General features: G+C 48.6%; 1 protein-coding gene across 1 annotated transcript in view; it reads left to right on the top strand.

The window, feature by feature from the left end:
- Positions 1–16,803, top strand: part of LOC138282944 (protein mono-ADP-ribosyltransferase PARP14-like) — a 570,373-nt gene that overhangs the window by 236,152 nt on the left and 317,418 nt on the right. The window contains exon 8 of the mRNA XM_069221010.1: positions 10,028–10,552. Coding sequence (XP_069077111.1) covers positions 10,028–10,552 — 525 coding nt within the window. The remainder of the gene's footprint in view (positions 1–10,027; positions 10,553–16,803) is intronic.

Here is a 16,803-nt window from a genome sequence, read left to right as displayed (position 1 = left end):
GCCATACCTTCCCCCCCAAGAAGAGGTCCACCCCTCCCAAGAAGAAGACCACCCCTCCCAAGGCCCAGGCCCAAATCCCTCCTCCCAAATCCCCCCCCCCCACCAAGATAATGCCCCTTCATGTGGAGGTTCCCTGGCAGTAAAAGGAGTCAGGTGTTGGCAGAGAACTGTGCACTGTATAAACTGATGGACTGACCAATGGCCTTGGGCATTTACCATGTGGTTTTTAAATAAACCCAAAGAGTTTGTTTTAGGGACACATTTGTCCTGTAGTTCCTTTTCTACCTTTATGATGTTCCTGAATGAATTTGGTTGTGTGCCTCCAGTTGTGTGTGCTTCAGCCTGTGTGCTGCCCCATGTGGTGTTGTGGTGTTGTTTGCAGTATCTGAGTTTGTGGGCAGTGCTGTTGTCCCCCCAAGAGAAGGGTATATGTTGAGTGTATGGGTATCTGTGTGTAAATGCAATGGTGGTGTCATGGCATAGTGTACTGTTTTGTATTGTAAGTACTTCATTTTGTTGTGTCCTGTGTGGGCAAGTATGGTGTTAGACTTGTCCCCTTTATATGACTAATGTGTTCATGTCATCTCGAGTGTTGTTAATGCAGACATGGAGTGTGTTTAGTTGTGCTAGCTGTGTTGTCAATTGACATTTCATGTGTTAATTTAAATGTGTGTCTCTTGCAGCTATTTCCTGTAAAGGTATGTTCCGTGCAGTAGGGGTTGGACGTGCTTTGATGACTTGCCCATTGTGCAGATGTGCATGACGTTTGGGATTGGTATTGTTTGTCTCTGAGACCCATGTGTTCCTGTGCACATGTTATTTGAGGGGCCTGTTCAAAGTGATATGTGTCCCAGTGCAGCCTCCTTCCCTGGGTGCTGCAGATGCCCCATGCCTATTGTGCAGGCAAAGTTACCATAGTGTTCATTGTCTATTTATCTTTGTGTGTACTGTGCATGCCATTGCCCCTCCATTTTGCTGTGATGTGTGTGATGTGTGTGTCCATTGCAGGGCTGTTTACTATTGGTGTTGTATTTGTTGCATGCCACATTGATACATATGTGTGTGTTGTATGTGAGGACAGTCCCTAGCCAGTGTGGAATGTGAGTGTGTGAGTTGTATTTGTGTATGTGCTGTAGGTCTGTTGTTGATGTGTGTGGACATTGTTGTGTAGCCTTCACTGTCCCTGTGCCTAAGTTGTGTGGCCGTGTGTATTTGTGTAGTGTTACAGTGCAGTGTGTTTGTGCTGCCCAAAGGTGGTGTATTTTGAGTGTGTACATGTACGTGTTTATGTATGTTTCTGAGTGTGTATAGGTTGAGTCGTGTACCTGCTGCCCGTATCGTGCCCCCCTATGATGTGACAGCTGGCGCAACAACCTGTTAATAAGGTTAGTGTTACAGGTAGGTGTGTGTTCTTATAGTTGTTGGCATCCACAGTGGTGTTGATTTAGTAGACTTTCGATGACCATCAGCAACACATGACATTTGTGATGGGCTCCATGGCAGCACCAGACATGTAATTCTGCCTGCAGGTGGGTGTCTTCCTTTATACTGTCCATTCCCGACAGGTTGTACATGGTGGTTGGACTGCCACCGTCACATTGGCGGTGTGCAACCTCGTAATAAGTCCGGTTGCAACAAAAGCTCTGCTAGCCTTTTTCTGCTTCCTTATTACTGTAGCAGTCTGTGCTGCCTGGGCGTACCGGCGGACCAATGGCAGTATTTTGTTGGAAGGCCTGCCAAACTCATAAACTGGCGGTCCAACCGCCAGGCTGACGACAGTCAGACTGCCAACTCCATCATAGTGGTCCCAGGACTGCCAAACACATAATCAGCCCCTATATCTTTCATGGTGTTTTAGAAATTTAAAGTCACAAACAAGATTTACCCCAAGAACATATACTGCTAATTTTAATATGTGCCACAATTCTCTATTAGTGCACAGTTCTTGGAGAATGGGTCTCAAACTATGGAGACGCACTCCTCTTGCTCTTCATCAGCTTTCTAGAAAGCATTTGCTTGACAACATAGCCCAGCTGGAAGCTTGTGGTAATAAATTATTATTTGTATAAACCCAGATGATGGATGCCAAGTGCACAAGAATGTTATTGTCTAGATTTCATGTGTCTTTCCCCATAGTGACAGTCGTGCTCTGCTCCCTGTCCATTGTGGAGTCTCCTCAATCATCTTACCATTCCCACAGTAAGGACCTGGCATGCTCAATGTCCCAAAAACCAATATTCCTCATTCTGGACAATCCTCAGCTTTGGACTAGATGTAATTGATGCACTTGCTCCAAGGTTCATAGGTTGCTATCTTCTACTGTTCTACCTTCCTCCATTCTTTCCTGTGGTTCCACTCATTCCCAGGAATAGGAGAATCTGAGAATCCAAGAGAAGCTCCCATTCCTTCCAGACTTTACTTAAAACCCAAGCTTGGGCTGCCTCAGCAATTCAGTGGAGAATGATTGTGGACATGCTCAGCCCTCTATGAAAATATAGATTTCTTCATATGATGTGTCAGTGACTTTGGACTGAAACCTTCTGGCATTAGCTTTTAATGCTCCATCCCTGTCTCCAGGAAACCTTTAAACTCTTCGCTACTAACCCTTTCCCATCATGGAGCCAACCTATTTTATAACAAAAAGGGAAGGTCTTGCTTAAGCCTTCATATGTTTTATCTACAAAAGACATACCAGCCTAATGTGCGTCCTTTTTCCCCCCACATGTTGGGTATTTTAAACATACCCAGGGTTTGTAGATTCCCCTAGAGTGTGTTCCATGTCCGGGCTGAGAGGTAGGAGAAGGATCTTCCTCCTGCTGTGCTTTTTCGGATCATGGGAACGGCTGAGAGGGCGAGCTGGGAAGAGCAGAGTTTTCTGTTGGGTATGTAGAAGGCGAGGGGGTGGTTGAGGTATGGCGGTCCTAATTTGTGTAGTGCCTTGTAGGTGTGGATCAGGAGTTTGTATGTGATGTGTTTGTTGACTGGGAGCCAGTGTAGGTCTCTGAGGTGGGAGGGGATGTGGCTGTGTCAAGGGATGTTCAGGATGCGTCTGGCTGCTGCATTCTGGATTCTTTGTAGTCTTGATTGCAGTTTCTTGGTGATGCCGACAAAGAGTGCATTGCCGTAGTCCAGTTTGCTAGTGACGAGTGCATGGGTGACTGTCTTCCTCGTGTCGGAGGGGATCCACTTGAAGATCTTTCAAAGGAGTCGGAGGGAGTGGAAGCATGACGACGAGATGCCGTTGACTTGGTGGGTCATGGATAGAGAAGAGTCCCTAAGGTAGATGACCCATTGGTCACTACCAGGTTCCCCCTAAAATGCCCACCAAAAACAGTATTTAGTGGGCATCCCTAGACCAGGAATTCAAATTGAACGGACAAAAAGAAGACCAGAACCAAGAAGATCCGAAGCCGGAGAACTGTGGACCTGCTGCACCAAAGAAAAGGTGTCAAACCCTGCCTGCTGCACCCAGTGTAGGAGGCTGGCCTGGCTTGTAGTGGGTACCAGAGGTACTTACACCTTGTGCCAGGTCCAGTTATCCCTTATTAGTGTAGAAGAGGTGTTTCTAGCAGCTTAGGCTGATAGAAGGTAGCTATGGCAAAGCAGCTTAGGCTGAACTAGGAGACATGTAAAGCTCCTACTATACCACTGGTGTCATATGCACAATATCATAAGAAAACACAATACACAGAAGTACTAAAAATAAAGGTACTTTATTTTTATGACAATATGCCAAAAGTATCTCAGTGAGTACCCTCAGTATGAGGATAAGTTATATACACAAGATATATGTACACAAACCAAAATTATGCAGATAATAGCAAAAGGAAGTAATGCAAGCAATGTAAAGTTACAGTAGATTGCAATAGGAGCACATAGGTATAGGGGCAACACAAACCATATACTCCAAAAGTGGAATGCGAACCACAAATGGACCCCAAACCTATGTGAGCTTGTATAGGGTCGCTGGGACTGTAGGAAAACAGTGAGGGTTAGAAAAATAGCCCACCCCAAGACCCTGAAAGGTAGTTGTAAAGTGCACCTACTACCCCCAGAGAGCACAGAAGTCGTGATAGGGGTATTCTGCAGGAAAAACAAACACCAGCAATGCAACAACAATGGATTTCCGGACCTGAGTACCTGTAAGACAAGGGGACCAAGTCCAAGAGTCGCAACAGTGTCGAGAGTGGGCAGGAGCCCAGGAAATGCCAGCTGAGGGTGCAAGGAAGCTGCCACCTGTTGGAAGAAGCTTGGTGTTCTGCAAGAACGAAGAGGACTAGGAACTTCCCCTTTGGAGGATGGATGTCCCACCTCGTGAAGAAGCTTGCAGAGGTGTTCCCACGCAGAAAGACCGCAAACAAGACTTGCTAGCTGCAAGGGTCGCGGTTAGGGTTTTTGGATGCTGCTGTGGCCCAGGAGGGACCAGGATGTCGCCACTTGGATGAGGAGACAGAGGGGGCGCCCAGCAAGTCAGAAAGCCCTCACAGAAGCAGGCTGCACCCGCAGAAGTACCTGAACAGGCACTTAGAAGAAAAGTGAACCGGAGTCCACCCGAAGTCACAAAAGGGAGTCCCACGACGCCGGAGGACAACTCAGAAGGTTGTGCACTGCAGGTTAGAGTGTCGGGGACCCAGGCTTGGCTGTGCACGAAGGAAATCCTGGAAGAGTGCACAGAAGCCGGAGCAGCTGCAAATCACGCGGTACCCAGCAATGCAGTCTAGCGTGGGGAGGCAAGGACTTACCTCCACCAAACTTGGACTGAAGAGTCACTGGTCTGTGGGAGTCACTTGGACAGAGTTGCTGAGTTCCAGGGACCACGCTCGTCGTGCTGAGAGGGGACCCAGAGGACCGGTGATGCAGTCTTTTGTTGCCTGCGGTTGCAGGGGGAAGATTCCGTCGACCCACAGGAGATTTCTTCAGAGCTCCTGGTGCAGAAAGGAGGCAGGCTACCCCCAGAGCATGCACCACCTGGAAACAGTCAAGAAAGTCGGCAGGATGAAGCGATACAAGGTTGCTAGTAGTCGTCTTGCTACTTTGTTGCGGTTTTACAGGCGTCCTGAGCAGTCAGAGGTTGATCCTTTGGCAGAAGGTGAAGAGGGAGATGCAGAGGAACTCTGGTGAGCTCTTGCATTTGTTATCTGGTGAGATCCCCAAAGCAGAGACCCTAAATAGCCAGAAAAGGAGGTTTGGCTACCTAGGAAGGAGGATTGGCTACCAAGAGAGGTAAGAGCCTATCAGAAGGAGCCTCTGACGTCACCTGCTGGCACTGGCCACTCAGAGCAGTCCAGTGTGCCACAAACACCTCTGTTTCCAAGATGGCAGAGGTCTGGGACACACTGGAGGAGCTCTGGGCACCTCCCCTGGGAGGTGCAGGTCAGGGGAGTGGTCACTCCCCTTTCCTTTGTCCAATTTCGCGCCAGAGCAGGGCTGGGGGATCCCTGAACCGGTGTAGACTGGCTTATGCAGAGATGGGCACCATCTATGCCCATCAAAGCATTTCCAGAAGCTGGGGGATGCTCCTCTTCCCCAGCCTTCACACCTATTTCCAAAGGGGGTGTTACACCCTCTCTCAGAGGAAGTCCTTTGTTCTGCCTTCCTGGGCTAGGGCTGCCTGGACCCCAGGAAGGCAGAAACCTGTCTGAGGGGTTGGCAGCAGCTGCAGTGGAGACCCCGGAAAGGCAGTTTGGCAGTACCCGGGTTCTGTGCTAGAGACCCGGGGGATCATGGAATTGTCCTCCCAATGCCAGAATGGCATTGGGTGGACAATTCCATGATCTTAGACATGTTACATGGCCATGTTCAGAGTTACCATTGTGACGCTGTACATAGTTAGTGACCTATGTACAGTGCAAGCGTGTAATGGTGTCCCTGAACTCACAAAGTCCGGGGGATTTGCCCTGAACGATGTGGGGGCACCTTGGCTAGTGCCAGGGTGCCCACACACTAAGTAACTTTGCACCCAACCTTCACCAGGTGAAGGTTAGACATATAGGTGACTTATAAGTTACTTAAGTGCAGTGGTAAATGGCTGTGAAATAACGTGGACGTTATTTCACTCAGGCTGCACTGGCAGGCCTGTGTAAGAATTGTCAGAGCTCCCTATGGGTGGCAAAAGAAATGCTGCAGCCCATAGGGATCTCCTGGAACCCCAATACCCTGGGTACCTCAGTACCATATACTAGGGAATTATATGGGTGTACCAGTATGCCAATGTGAATTGGTAAAATTGGTCACTAGCCTGTTAGTGACAAATTTGGAAAGCAGAGAGAGCATAACCACTGAGGTTCTGGTTAGCAGAGCCTCAGTGAGACAGGTAGGCATCACACAGGGAACACATACAGGGCACATACTTATGAGCACTGGGGCCCTGCCTGGCAGGGTCCCAGTGACACATAGACTAAAACAACATATATACAGTGAAATATGGGGGTAACATGCCAGGCAAGATGGTACTTTCCTACACCCAGGAGCTGAAAATCACCACTGATAAGCTGCTGGACAACTCTACAAAAACCCCAGAGGGCCTCCAGGCTTCACAAATCACCAGAGAACTCCCTCCAGAGTGGAGGTACCACTCTACAACTGCAAGAAACCAACAAGCCAGTGAGTGGCACATCACTGACCAGCTGATAACTCCCGAACTGGATGCTGCAGCTGGACCAAAGTGCAACCCGATGACTGTGAGGACAAACCCTGCCAGTGTGCCAAGTTTTGTGGTGCTGTAGCCTCCAGCGACCAAACCAGGGCAATACCAGTGGTATTGGTCAACCCACATTAGACATCAAGAAAAACAGCCCGCCCGGGGCTGAAAAAGGACCAGGAGAAAGCCCCAGTCGAGGGACTCCGGAAGCAACCTGGACCTCCCGCCAGAGTGCCCCCGTTGTCCTGTGAACAACCCTGAAACTAACTTATCTCCTGTTTCATAGGGCATCCTTGTACACATCTCATGTCTCACTGATTCGCTCTGCACCCAGCTGCCCTGTGCCCAGTACCGAAGAACCTGTTGTGTCCCCCCACCCCTTGCAAACTCAACACTCCAAAGCGACCCCAAGGATCCATCTTTAAACTTACCTGTGCAGTGCTTTTCAAAGTGGTCCCCTGCAGTGGCCCTGCACCAGCTCCAGAGACCTTTTCATGCTGTTCCCGCCAGAACTGGGAGCAGCCCAAACTTCTCCTGCTGGCAAAGTGTGCCCACTGATGACCTCGACCAACCTGTAAAAGAAAAACTTGGTAAAACAACTGTACAATTTTATATGTATTTTTAAATGGGATCCTCCATTGATTCCTATGGTGCGTAATTACGCATAAAAAAATCTATTTTTATTATATTTAAAAAATTCATATCTCGAAAACTATGTCCCGAATTCTGATGATCTTGGTCTTAAAATGTATATAAAAATGTGAAGTATTTTTATAAATTGGTCTCGAGTTATTCCTTTGAGTGAGTGGGTTGCAAGATTGATGCTGTAAGTACAACAAATGCTTTGCACTTCCCCAGGACTGGCCTAACTGCTCAACCAAGCTACCTAAAAAATGAGAGCATTAGGTGGTCTAGTTTTTAGCCCTGTAAAGCAACGTGTGGTTACCTGGACTCCTGCACAGTGTGACTAGCTTTGCACATTACAAAGATGGCCAGCCTCCTTCACTTACTATCGCTAGCTTCTGATTTTAACAGTTACTTTCTTTGGGACAATCTTTAGCACCCATGCCTGATTTACAAAAGTAATATATGTAATTTACATCTATTATATTTGTCTGATCGCACAGAGGTAAGATGTTTGTTGACTTTATAAAGGCAATTGATACCCAACCACACTGTAGCATACAATAACTTTTAAGTGTGTATTTACGATGCATCAGTTCACAGGATATAATATAGTAAACGAGAAATGGGTATGAAAGAAAGCAATGTCTTTCTGAAATGTGCTCAAGCACTTTAGAAAAAGTGGTTATTCATGCAACTCTGAATTTGGGGTTACTCGTAATATTGTGATTCAGAGTGTTCTCTCAAATGTGTTCTTTCTTCCAAATTGGCTTTAATTTGATAGCCAAAAAGTGATAAGCTTACATGAATACTAGCATGTTTCTTACCCCAAATGCTGCTAAAAAATCAAGCTTTGACTAAAATAGCAGATTTTTTGCAGATTTCAGACAGGAAGGGATTCTGAATCTGTGGAAATTTATAAAAGGTCTGCCAGCTTTCCTGCACTTCTAAATAAAATGGTATCCCACTTATGCGGGAGGGCCCACCACCCATGACAGGAAAGGCCCCAAATGCAACATGGAGACATCAAGATTTTTGTTATTTCAATATTTCTGAGCATTTGGGTGAAGGGCCAGCCAGCATTCAGGGAAACCTATCAGCTCCAAACTTTCCTGAAAATGAGGTACCAAGAGAAGTCCAGACTGGTGTGGCTTCATCCCACCATTTTTTGCTACACAGAATGGAGTGAATATCAGTGGTCTCTACATTGTACTGATTGATGTTCAGATGAAGATAGTACTTCCACTCACTGACCATGGCTTCGTCATAATATAGATTGGTTTTCCATATTAAGAGTGTAATCAGCCGTCAGTAGAAAGAAATTATTTCAAGCTCAAGAGAGGAAAATCTGCATATGCTCCTTGCATGACTAGTACGGATAAAACGTGTGCAAGTATTTGCTAAATACCATTATTGTCTGAGCTGAGCTACTTGAACGCAGTGACTGTTGTATTCTGCTGCATTTATGGAGGTAGTCAGAGACACAGATCCTCATTTTCCTTTGTCTCTGTCTATGAGCTTCCCTTGATGCCCACATTTAAAAAAAGACATGGTATCCTAATAGGGGGCTCACCCATCTCCAGGCTATACAATATACCACACTTAAGTGCAAATGTAAGCATTCCTTCAGAATACTTGCTAGCCTACCACATTCCAAGAAATTAGATTAATGGGAGATTTCAACTGCACATTATAAATGCCAATGTCTATGTTTGTCTTTATAATGCTACATAGAAGTCAGTGGATGAAGGCTGAAGGCTGGAGCCAGACAGCTCCACATTCTAGTATTCTCCTGCTAAAATGGAAGCCTGATCTTCCTTTCTCTTCTGGAGTTGTGAGTGTTGGTGCCTTTGGGTACCTCCTCTTCTTTCCATCCTCCTTGTGCTTTCTACAGGAGCAACAACCTACATAGGGTGAAGGGGTTGGGCCTTCCTAGTCGGAAACAGACTGCGTCAAAGACCGGGTGTAGGCATATATTGGGTTCTACTCCCCTGTGCAAGTATCAGCTGTCACAGAAGGGAGCTAGCAAGGATAATTTCTCAGCCTAGCAGTGCAGCATGCCTGCAGCACTGCCCTCAGAAGAAGAGATGGGTTCAGTCCTACTCTGCAATGATGGCAGTGGCCGTCATGCCCAAGGAGCATGGCCATAGCATAGTTCGATATTTGTTGCACAGTTTGGCAGTCAATGCATCCAAATTAAGGATTCATATAGGATGGAGCACAGAAGGCTTGTGCAACTGTGGCGCAAGTGCCCAGCTTAAGTATATTGGGGTTTATTCTAAGGAGATTCACTTAATTATGGTTTGCTCATGCTGTGCTCCCAAAGGTAATCCATTCTGGGTTGTAGATTCAAAACCTGGGATTTGTACTTGCAGACACCCGTGTGCACACAAACACAATTAACATGCACATACATATTTATGCACATGCACACAGATGCACTTGCATGATCTGAAAGTGTCTCAGCTATAGTAGGCTTGTTTCCTCTTCTAGTGAATTCATAAATTGTATGTAAGTTCATATCCCAGAGTTCAGGGACCAAAAGGATATAAAAGATGTGTACACATTTCTTTTAAGATTTTCTGAATGGCTTGTTTTCCTCATTGCTCTGTAATGTTACACATAATGTATTGAATCTATTTGTGCAATAAGGACTTAGTGTGATATGTATTTTATAGATCCCTGTGGCACAGCAATAGCCACTGTGGTCACCATGAACTTTCTTTCACATTTCCTTCTTATATGTTCCTTTACTCTTGACAGAGACCTGCCGGAGCCTGCATGTCCATGTAACTGGAAGGCCTGAAGATCGAGAGAGACTACGGCTGGAGATCACAAGGTCTGTGGAAGAGTTCACCACGAAGGAGGTCTTCTCCCACCACTGCTTATTCAGCCTTACAGACAGTGATCTGTTAAAGGGCTTGGAAGGACTAAGGAATCATGGCATCCTCATCCGGAAGGGGAAAGAGATCCATATTCTGGGAGTCAACAAGTTTGTCACCAAAGCCAGTCATGTAATCAAAGACCTTCTCCATTCCAGTGCCATGAGGAGATGGGAGGTTGAAGAGATGTTCAGGCTGGTGCAGTGGGAGTACTTCGACAATGGGGGATACGTCTCCTTCGACAAGAGGACCAATCTTACAATCGAAAGGGCTTTCCAGAAAGGTGAAAGCCAGCTGGACCTTGAACTTGAAGGCAGGAAAGTGCACCTAAATCTAGACCAGGAAGAAGGGAAGCTGGAAGGAGGTTTGGGGTACATACTGATCCGGTGTGTCCGTGGAGAAACTGGTAAGGACAAGAGGATGTCTTTCCTCCACAATCAGAAAAAACTATTTGTGCTTAGCCTTTGCTGTTAGACATGCATAACATACTTTATGGAATGTTCTTGAAGCTGAAATTTGATGTTAATTCTCTTTTTTATTCCTTCATAGTTCTGGTAGCGCTTTTGTTGTGTTAGATGTCTTAACTGTATTCAGTTGGTGTTCTCCCACTTTTGTTTGTTTCTTTTCCAAGTAGATGCCCTAAGATGAGTCTTAAGCAGTGCGCAATTTGCAAAAGGGTAAGAGCCAGGGCCCAAGGTATTTCATTGGAGGCTACTGCAGCTTGCATGACACAATTCCCCTGCTGGCACTGCCTAATGATAGTGGTGCTGGCATTTCCTAACCATAACTATCCAAAATGTATGACAGTTTAGATTATTCATTATCACCCAAGCATGATTGTTAGACCTGACAACCTTAGGGTGGTCACCCCTCCAACTTTTTGCCTGCCTCCCTCCATTTTTCTGACCCTGTTTTTGCTGGGTTTAGGAGTCTGCGCACTTTACTACTGCTAACCAGTGCTAAAGTGCATATGCTCTCTCCCTTAAACATGATAACATTGGTTATTGCAGGCTGAGTGTACTGGGGCAACCCTAAAAGGACAAACGCGACATGGCACACACTCTGTGTGCCCTGTACACCATACACTGCATATTTTATGGGTATGTCACCCCTCTAGCAGGCCTTCCAGCCCTAAGGCAGGGTGCACCGTACTATATGTGAGGGCATAGCTGCATGAGCAATATGCCCCCACTGTGTCCTTGCTAAACCTGGGACATAGGGGTTCATTATGAACCCCAGCGGTTCAGACCGCCATGCCGGCGGCGGGGGCAAAGACCGCCACCAGCATGGCGGTCTGACTATGGCGGCCCTCCTCCACTGCCAGACTGCCACTGTCCAGTGAGGACCTGGCTTGGCAGTTCAGGCTGGACTGTTCCCATGAGGAACAGGGTCAAGACTGATTTGCATATGGCTGGGTCGAAACTGGGGTGGCATGGTGAGCAAAAGAACGATGGATTAAACCCAGATCTGTGACTGGGGCTGAGTGTTTGCAATGTTCAGCATTCCGTCCATCACTTTTTGTTTTTTCCTTTGTTGCCCTAAGTGGGAAGGGTATGCCCAGATGTGGGTCCCGTGCTTCCCATGCCACTGGATTCAAGCTAGCCTGGCTGATGAGGGGTGAAACCCCGAACCCGGTCCCATGATGCTTGTTTCCGGTCCAGTGAGGACCTGGCTTGGCAGTTCAGGCTGGACTGTTCCCATGAGGAACAGGGTCAAGACTGATTTGCCTATGGCTGGGTCCAAACTGGGGTGGCATGGTGAGCAAAAGAACGATGGATTAAAACCAGATCTGTGACTGGGGGTGAGTGTTTGACTATGTTCAGCATTCCGTCCATCACTTTTTGTTTTTTGCTTTGTTGCCCTAAGTGGGAAGGGTCTGCCTAGACGTGGGTCCCGTGCTTCCCATGCCACTGGATTTAAGCTAGCCTGGCTGATGAGGGGTGAAACCCCGAAACCGGTCCCAGGATGCTTGTTTCTGGTCCAGTGAGGACCTGGCTTGGCAGTTTGGGCTGGACTGTTCCCATGAGGAACAGGGTCAAGACTGATTTGCATATGGCTGGGTCCAAACTGGGGTGGCATGGTGAGCAAAAGAATGATGGATTAAACCCAGATCTGTGACTGGGGGTGAGTGTTTGACAATGTTCAGCATTCCGGCCATCACTTGTTGTTTTTGCTTTGTCGCCCTAAGTGGGAAGGGTATGCCCAGACGTGGGTCCCGTGCTTCCCATGCCACTGGATTCAAGCTAGCCTGGCTGATGAGGGGTGAAACCCCGAAACCGGTCCCCTGATGCTTGTTTCCGGTCCAGTGAGGAACTGGCTTGGCAGTTCGGGCTGGACTGTTCCCATGAGGAACAGGGTCAAGACTGATTTGCATATGGCTGGGTCCAAACTGGGGTGGCATGGTGAGCAAAAGAACGATGGATTAAACCCAGATCTGTGACTGGGGTTGAGTGTTTGACAATGTTCAGCATTCCGTCCATCACTTGTTGTTTTTGCCGCCGGCAAGCAGCCTGACGGTGGACGGAATCATTTTCCGACAGGGCAGCGCTGCAAGCAGTGCTGCCCCTCGGATAATGATCCTTTTTGCCACCAGCCTTTCCCTGGTGGGTTCCCCCGCCAGGGAAAGGCTGGCATAAGGGGTGCTCCAGGGGCCCATGCACTTGCCATGGGCAGTGCAGGGGCCCCAGTGCAGTGCCCCATCGCGCAGGTCACTGCCTGATTTACGGGCAGTGATCTGCGTGACCGGTGCTGCTGCACCCACCGCACACAAACATTGGTGGCGGCTCCATTTGGAGCCGCTGTCAATGTTACGGGCCTTTTCCCCCCTGGGCCAGTGGGCGGAAACAGGCCCAGCGGGGAAAACATTATACGGCCGGCAGGGGGGTAGTCGGCATAGTGGCATGTAGGGGGGCACAAATCAGGCCCCCCTATGCCACGAAATTTTTTTAAAAAAAATACTTACCACAACTTACCTTTTCTTCCCTGGGATGGGTCCCTCCATCCTTGGGTGTCCTCCTGGGGTGGGCAAGGGTGGCAGGGGGTGTCCCTGGGGGCAGGGGAGGGCACCTCTGGGCTCCTTCAGAGCCCACAGGTCCCTTAACGCCTGCCCTGACCCAGGCGTTAAAATCCGGCGCAAATGCGGGTTTTTTTGCCCCGCCCACTCCCGGGCGTCATTTTTGCCCGGGAGTATAAATACCACGCACATGCCTCGGAGTCATTTTTTAAGACGGGAACGCCTCCCTTGCATCTCATTAACGCAAGGGAGGTGTTCACGCCAAAAAATGACGCTAACTCCATGAACTTTGGCGCTAGACGCGTCTAACGCCAAAGTATAAATATGGAGTTAGTTTTGCGTCGAATTTGCGTCGAAAAAAACTACGCAAATTCGGCGCAAACGGAGTATAAATATGCCCCTAAATGTGCCCAGGGGCCACCTTAGAGGTGCCCCCTGCAAAAGCTAACCCTAACTGGCAGAGTTGCTGGCTGGTTCCATCCAGCTGCCACTCCAGACAGCCAATATACAAACCTGGGGGAGAGCCTTGGCTTTCTGGTTTGTAAGACAATGCCCTTCCTGGGTGGAGAAGCTAACACCCCCTCCCTCAGGAATGTGCAACACCCTGGTGGTGAGCTTTAAAGGGCTACAGCCCCTGAAACTCGAGCCTCGAGGCCTGCTGCTAGCACCAGAGGGCTTCCCCCTTTGTAAACCCTCACTTTTGGCGGGAGCAAAGGCGGGAAACCAGACAAAGGGTAGGAGGAGTGGCCTCACTGACCATGCACCACCCCTAAGGGCTTGCATGCAAAGTGGACCCTCTGATTTGGTTTTCTCCATCTTGAAATAGAGCAAAACAGCCAATGAGGTTTAGAGAAGTGACCCTTCCCACAGGAAGTGGTCACTGTAGTGGGTGTAGCCACCCAAGGGTAAGTGTCCCATTGGACACTACCAGGTTCCCCCTAAAACGCCCACTAAATTCAGTATTTAGTGGGCTCCACTAGACCAAGATTTTAGATTCAAAAAGGACTCTAAGAAGAAAAGAAGACCAGCACCGAAGAACACACCAGAATGAGGACAGAGGACCTGCTGCACCAGAAGAGGCGCCAAGACCCCTGCTTGCTGCACCAGAGTCCCGACAATCGCGACTGCGGAGGAGCTGATCCCTGGACCGACCCCAAGAAACCCCAGGGACCTCCAGCCTTCAAGGACCAACCCTGATCTCCCTCACTCAAGAAAAGCAAGGAAACTGCAAAAGACCAAGAAACCAGTGAGTGTCACTTCACTGAATTGCCAATATCTCCGCGACCGGAAGTCACAGCCGGTCCTGATGACACACTGACGACTGCCCGGAAGTGCTCCCCAACTGTACCGAGTTTGGTGGCGCTGTGACCCCCAGTGGCCGAGATAGAGCAATACCCTGGGTCCTGGTCAGCTGACATCAGACCAGGTGAAAACCAGCTCCCCCCGAGCTGACAAAGGGTCAGGAGGAAGCCGCAGTCGAGGGACTTCAGGAACACCCCGGACCTCCGACCAGAGTGCCCCCGTTGTCCTGTAAGCTACCTTCAAAGAGACTCACCTCCAGCTCCAGTGGACTCCGTTGCGCACAGCCTCCAAGACCTCCAAAATGCCCTGCACCTGGACGACCTGGGCCTTGCTGTGCTGCTGTGTGCCCCGGGTCCCCAAAACCTTGCGAGCTCGACAGCCCAAGGGGACCCCCAGGCACCACTTTGAATTTGCAATCCAGCTTCCTTTTCCAGGTGGCCCATCGAGATGGCCCTTTGCCTGTGCCAAGAACCTCTCCAACGCTGCTCCCGCCGGAACCAGGAGCCACCCGAGGCTCTCTAGCTGGCACGAAGTGCCCACCGACTACTGCAACCACCCTGCAAAAGAAGAGACTGGTAACCCAACTGTGCAATTTTTAATGCATTTTTAAAAGTGACTGCCTATTGATTCCTATGGGGCGCAATTACGCACAGAAGGACTAACTTTATTAAAACTTCAAAAATTCATATCATAAAAAGTATTTAACGTATTCTGAAGATTTTGGTCTTAAAAATTATATCTGAAGTATTTTTATAAATTCTGGTCTTGAGTTATCCATTGAGTGTGTGTGGTGCATGATTGGATTTGTGAGTACAGCAAATACTTAGCACATCTCCCGGATTAGCCTAACTGCTCGACCAGCTACCTTAACAATTAGAGTATTAGGTGGTCTGATTTTTACCCCTGAAAACGAACATGTGGTTGCCCGGACCCTCTGCATAGTGTACTTGGTTTTGTACACTACATAGAGGGCCAGCCTCCAACAACTACATGTGCCCAGGGCCTGTAAACTAAATGCTACTAGTGGGCCTGCAGCACTGATTGTGCCACCCACATAAGTAGCTCCTTAGCCATGTCTCAGGCCTGCCATTGCAAGGCCTGTGTGTGCAGTTTCACTGTCACTTCAACTTGGCATTTAAAACTACTTGCCAACCCTTAAATTCCCCCTTTTCCACATATGTTACCCCTAAGGTAGGCCCTAGGTAATCCATAGGACAGGGTGCTATGTGGTTAAAAGGCAGGACATGTACTTATGTGTTTTACATGTCCTGCTAGTGAAAAACTCACCAATTCGTTGTCCACTACTGTGAGGCCTGTTCCTCCCCTGGACTGGCATTAGAACTACCCTCATATACTTTTGAGTGGTAGATTCTGATCCTGGGAGACAGGACTGGGCTGAAAGGGGAACTTGTGCACTTCAAAACCACGCTTCCTCGACTTAAAGGCATTTTGGGGTATATAAATTGGGTCTCTGACCCCACCAACTCAGACACTTCTGGATCTACACCTGCACTCTGTCAGAGGAACTACCTGTCTGCCCAAAGGGCTCATCTGGACTGCTTTGCTGAGAAGGACTGCTGCCCTGCTTGTTGCCCCGCTGCCTGCTGGCCTCTGACTTAGCTGGAAGGAATCTGCCTTCCCCAAAAGTGCTCTCCAAGGGCTTGGATTGAGCATGCCTCCTGTTCCGAAGTCTCAGGGCCAACAAAGGCCTCACCTACTAGCTTTTAGCTAGTTTACCGACTTCAGCGACTCCAGCACCGACTTCAGCGACTCCAGCACCACCACAACTGCCCGACGCAGCACCGCTGCCTACTCCGGCTCTGTGATCCTCGTTGCACACAACGACCATAACCTGCAACACAAGCCTGATGTCGCCGCAACACCACTGACGTCACGCAGTGTGATTGCAACACTGCGAAGTCGATTCATCACGTCTTGACCGACAGGATTCATCGACCCCGTCTGGTCACAAGGAACTGATGCCTCGCCACCTAAGCCGCACCAGCTCTCCCTGCAAAAGGACGGAACTAATGCCTCTTCTCCCCTGCCTCGCAATATGGAACCAACGCCTCACCTCCCTGGATGCCGTAAGGGACTGACATCACAAAGGCTTCAGCGACACTTCATCTCCACGACTTTGTGCAACATCTTTGTTTTTTCATTTTCAAAGGTACTGTGCCTGGGGGTCCAGGTGAATCCGTGACCGGTGCCTGTCGCGTCAGATAATTGGGAACGACTCTGTCAATGATGCTGTGATAGCCCCACTTGGAGCTATTGCGTTTCTAAGTGCTTTAGTAGGATTTAGTCTTTAAACATTTATAACTTTGCTTGGGTATAGTGGA

This window comes from Pleurodeles waltl, chromosome 2_2 (genome assembly GCF_031143425.1).
Source record: "Pleurodeles waltl isolate 20211129_DDA chromosome 2_2, aPleWal1.hap1.20221129, whole genome shotgun sequence".
NCBI classification, from domain to species: Eukaryota; Metazoa; Chordata; class Amphibia; order Caudata; family Salamandridae; genus Pleurodeles; species Pleurodeles waltl.
Note: the sequence above shows the minus strand (reverse complement) of the source record. Positions and strands in the feature narration are given on the sequence as shown.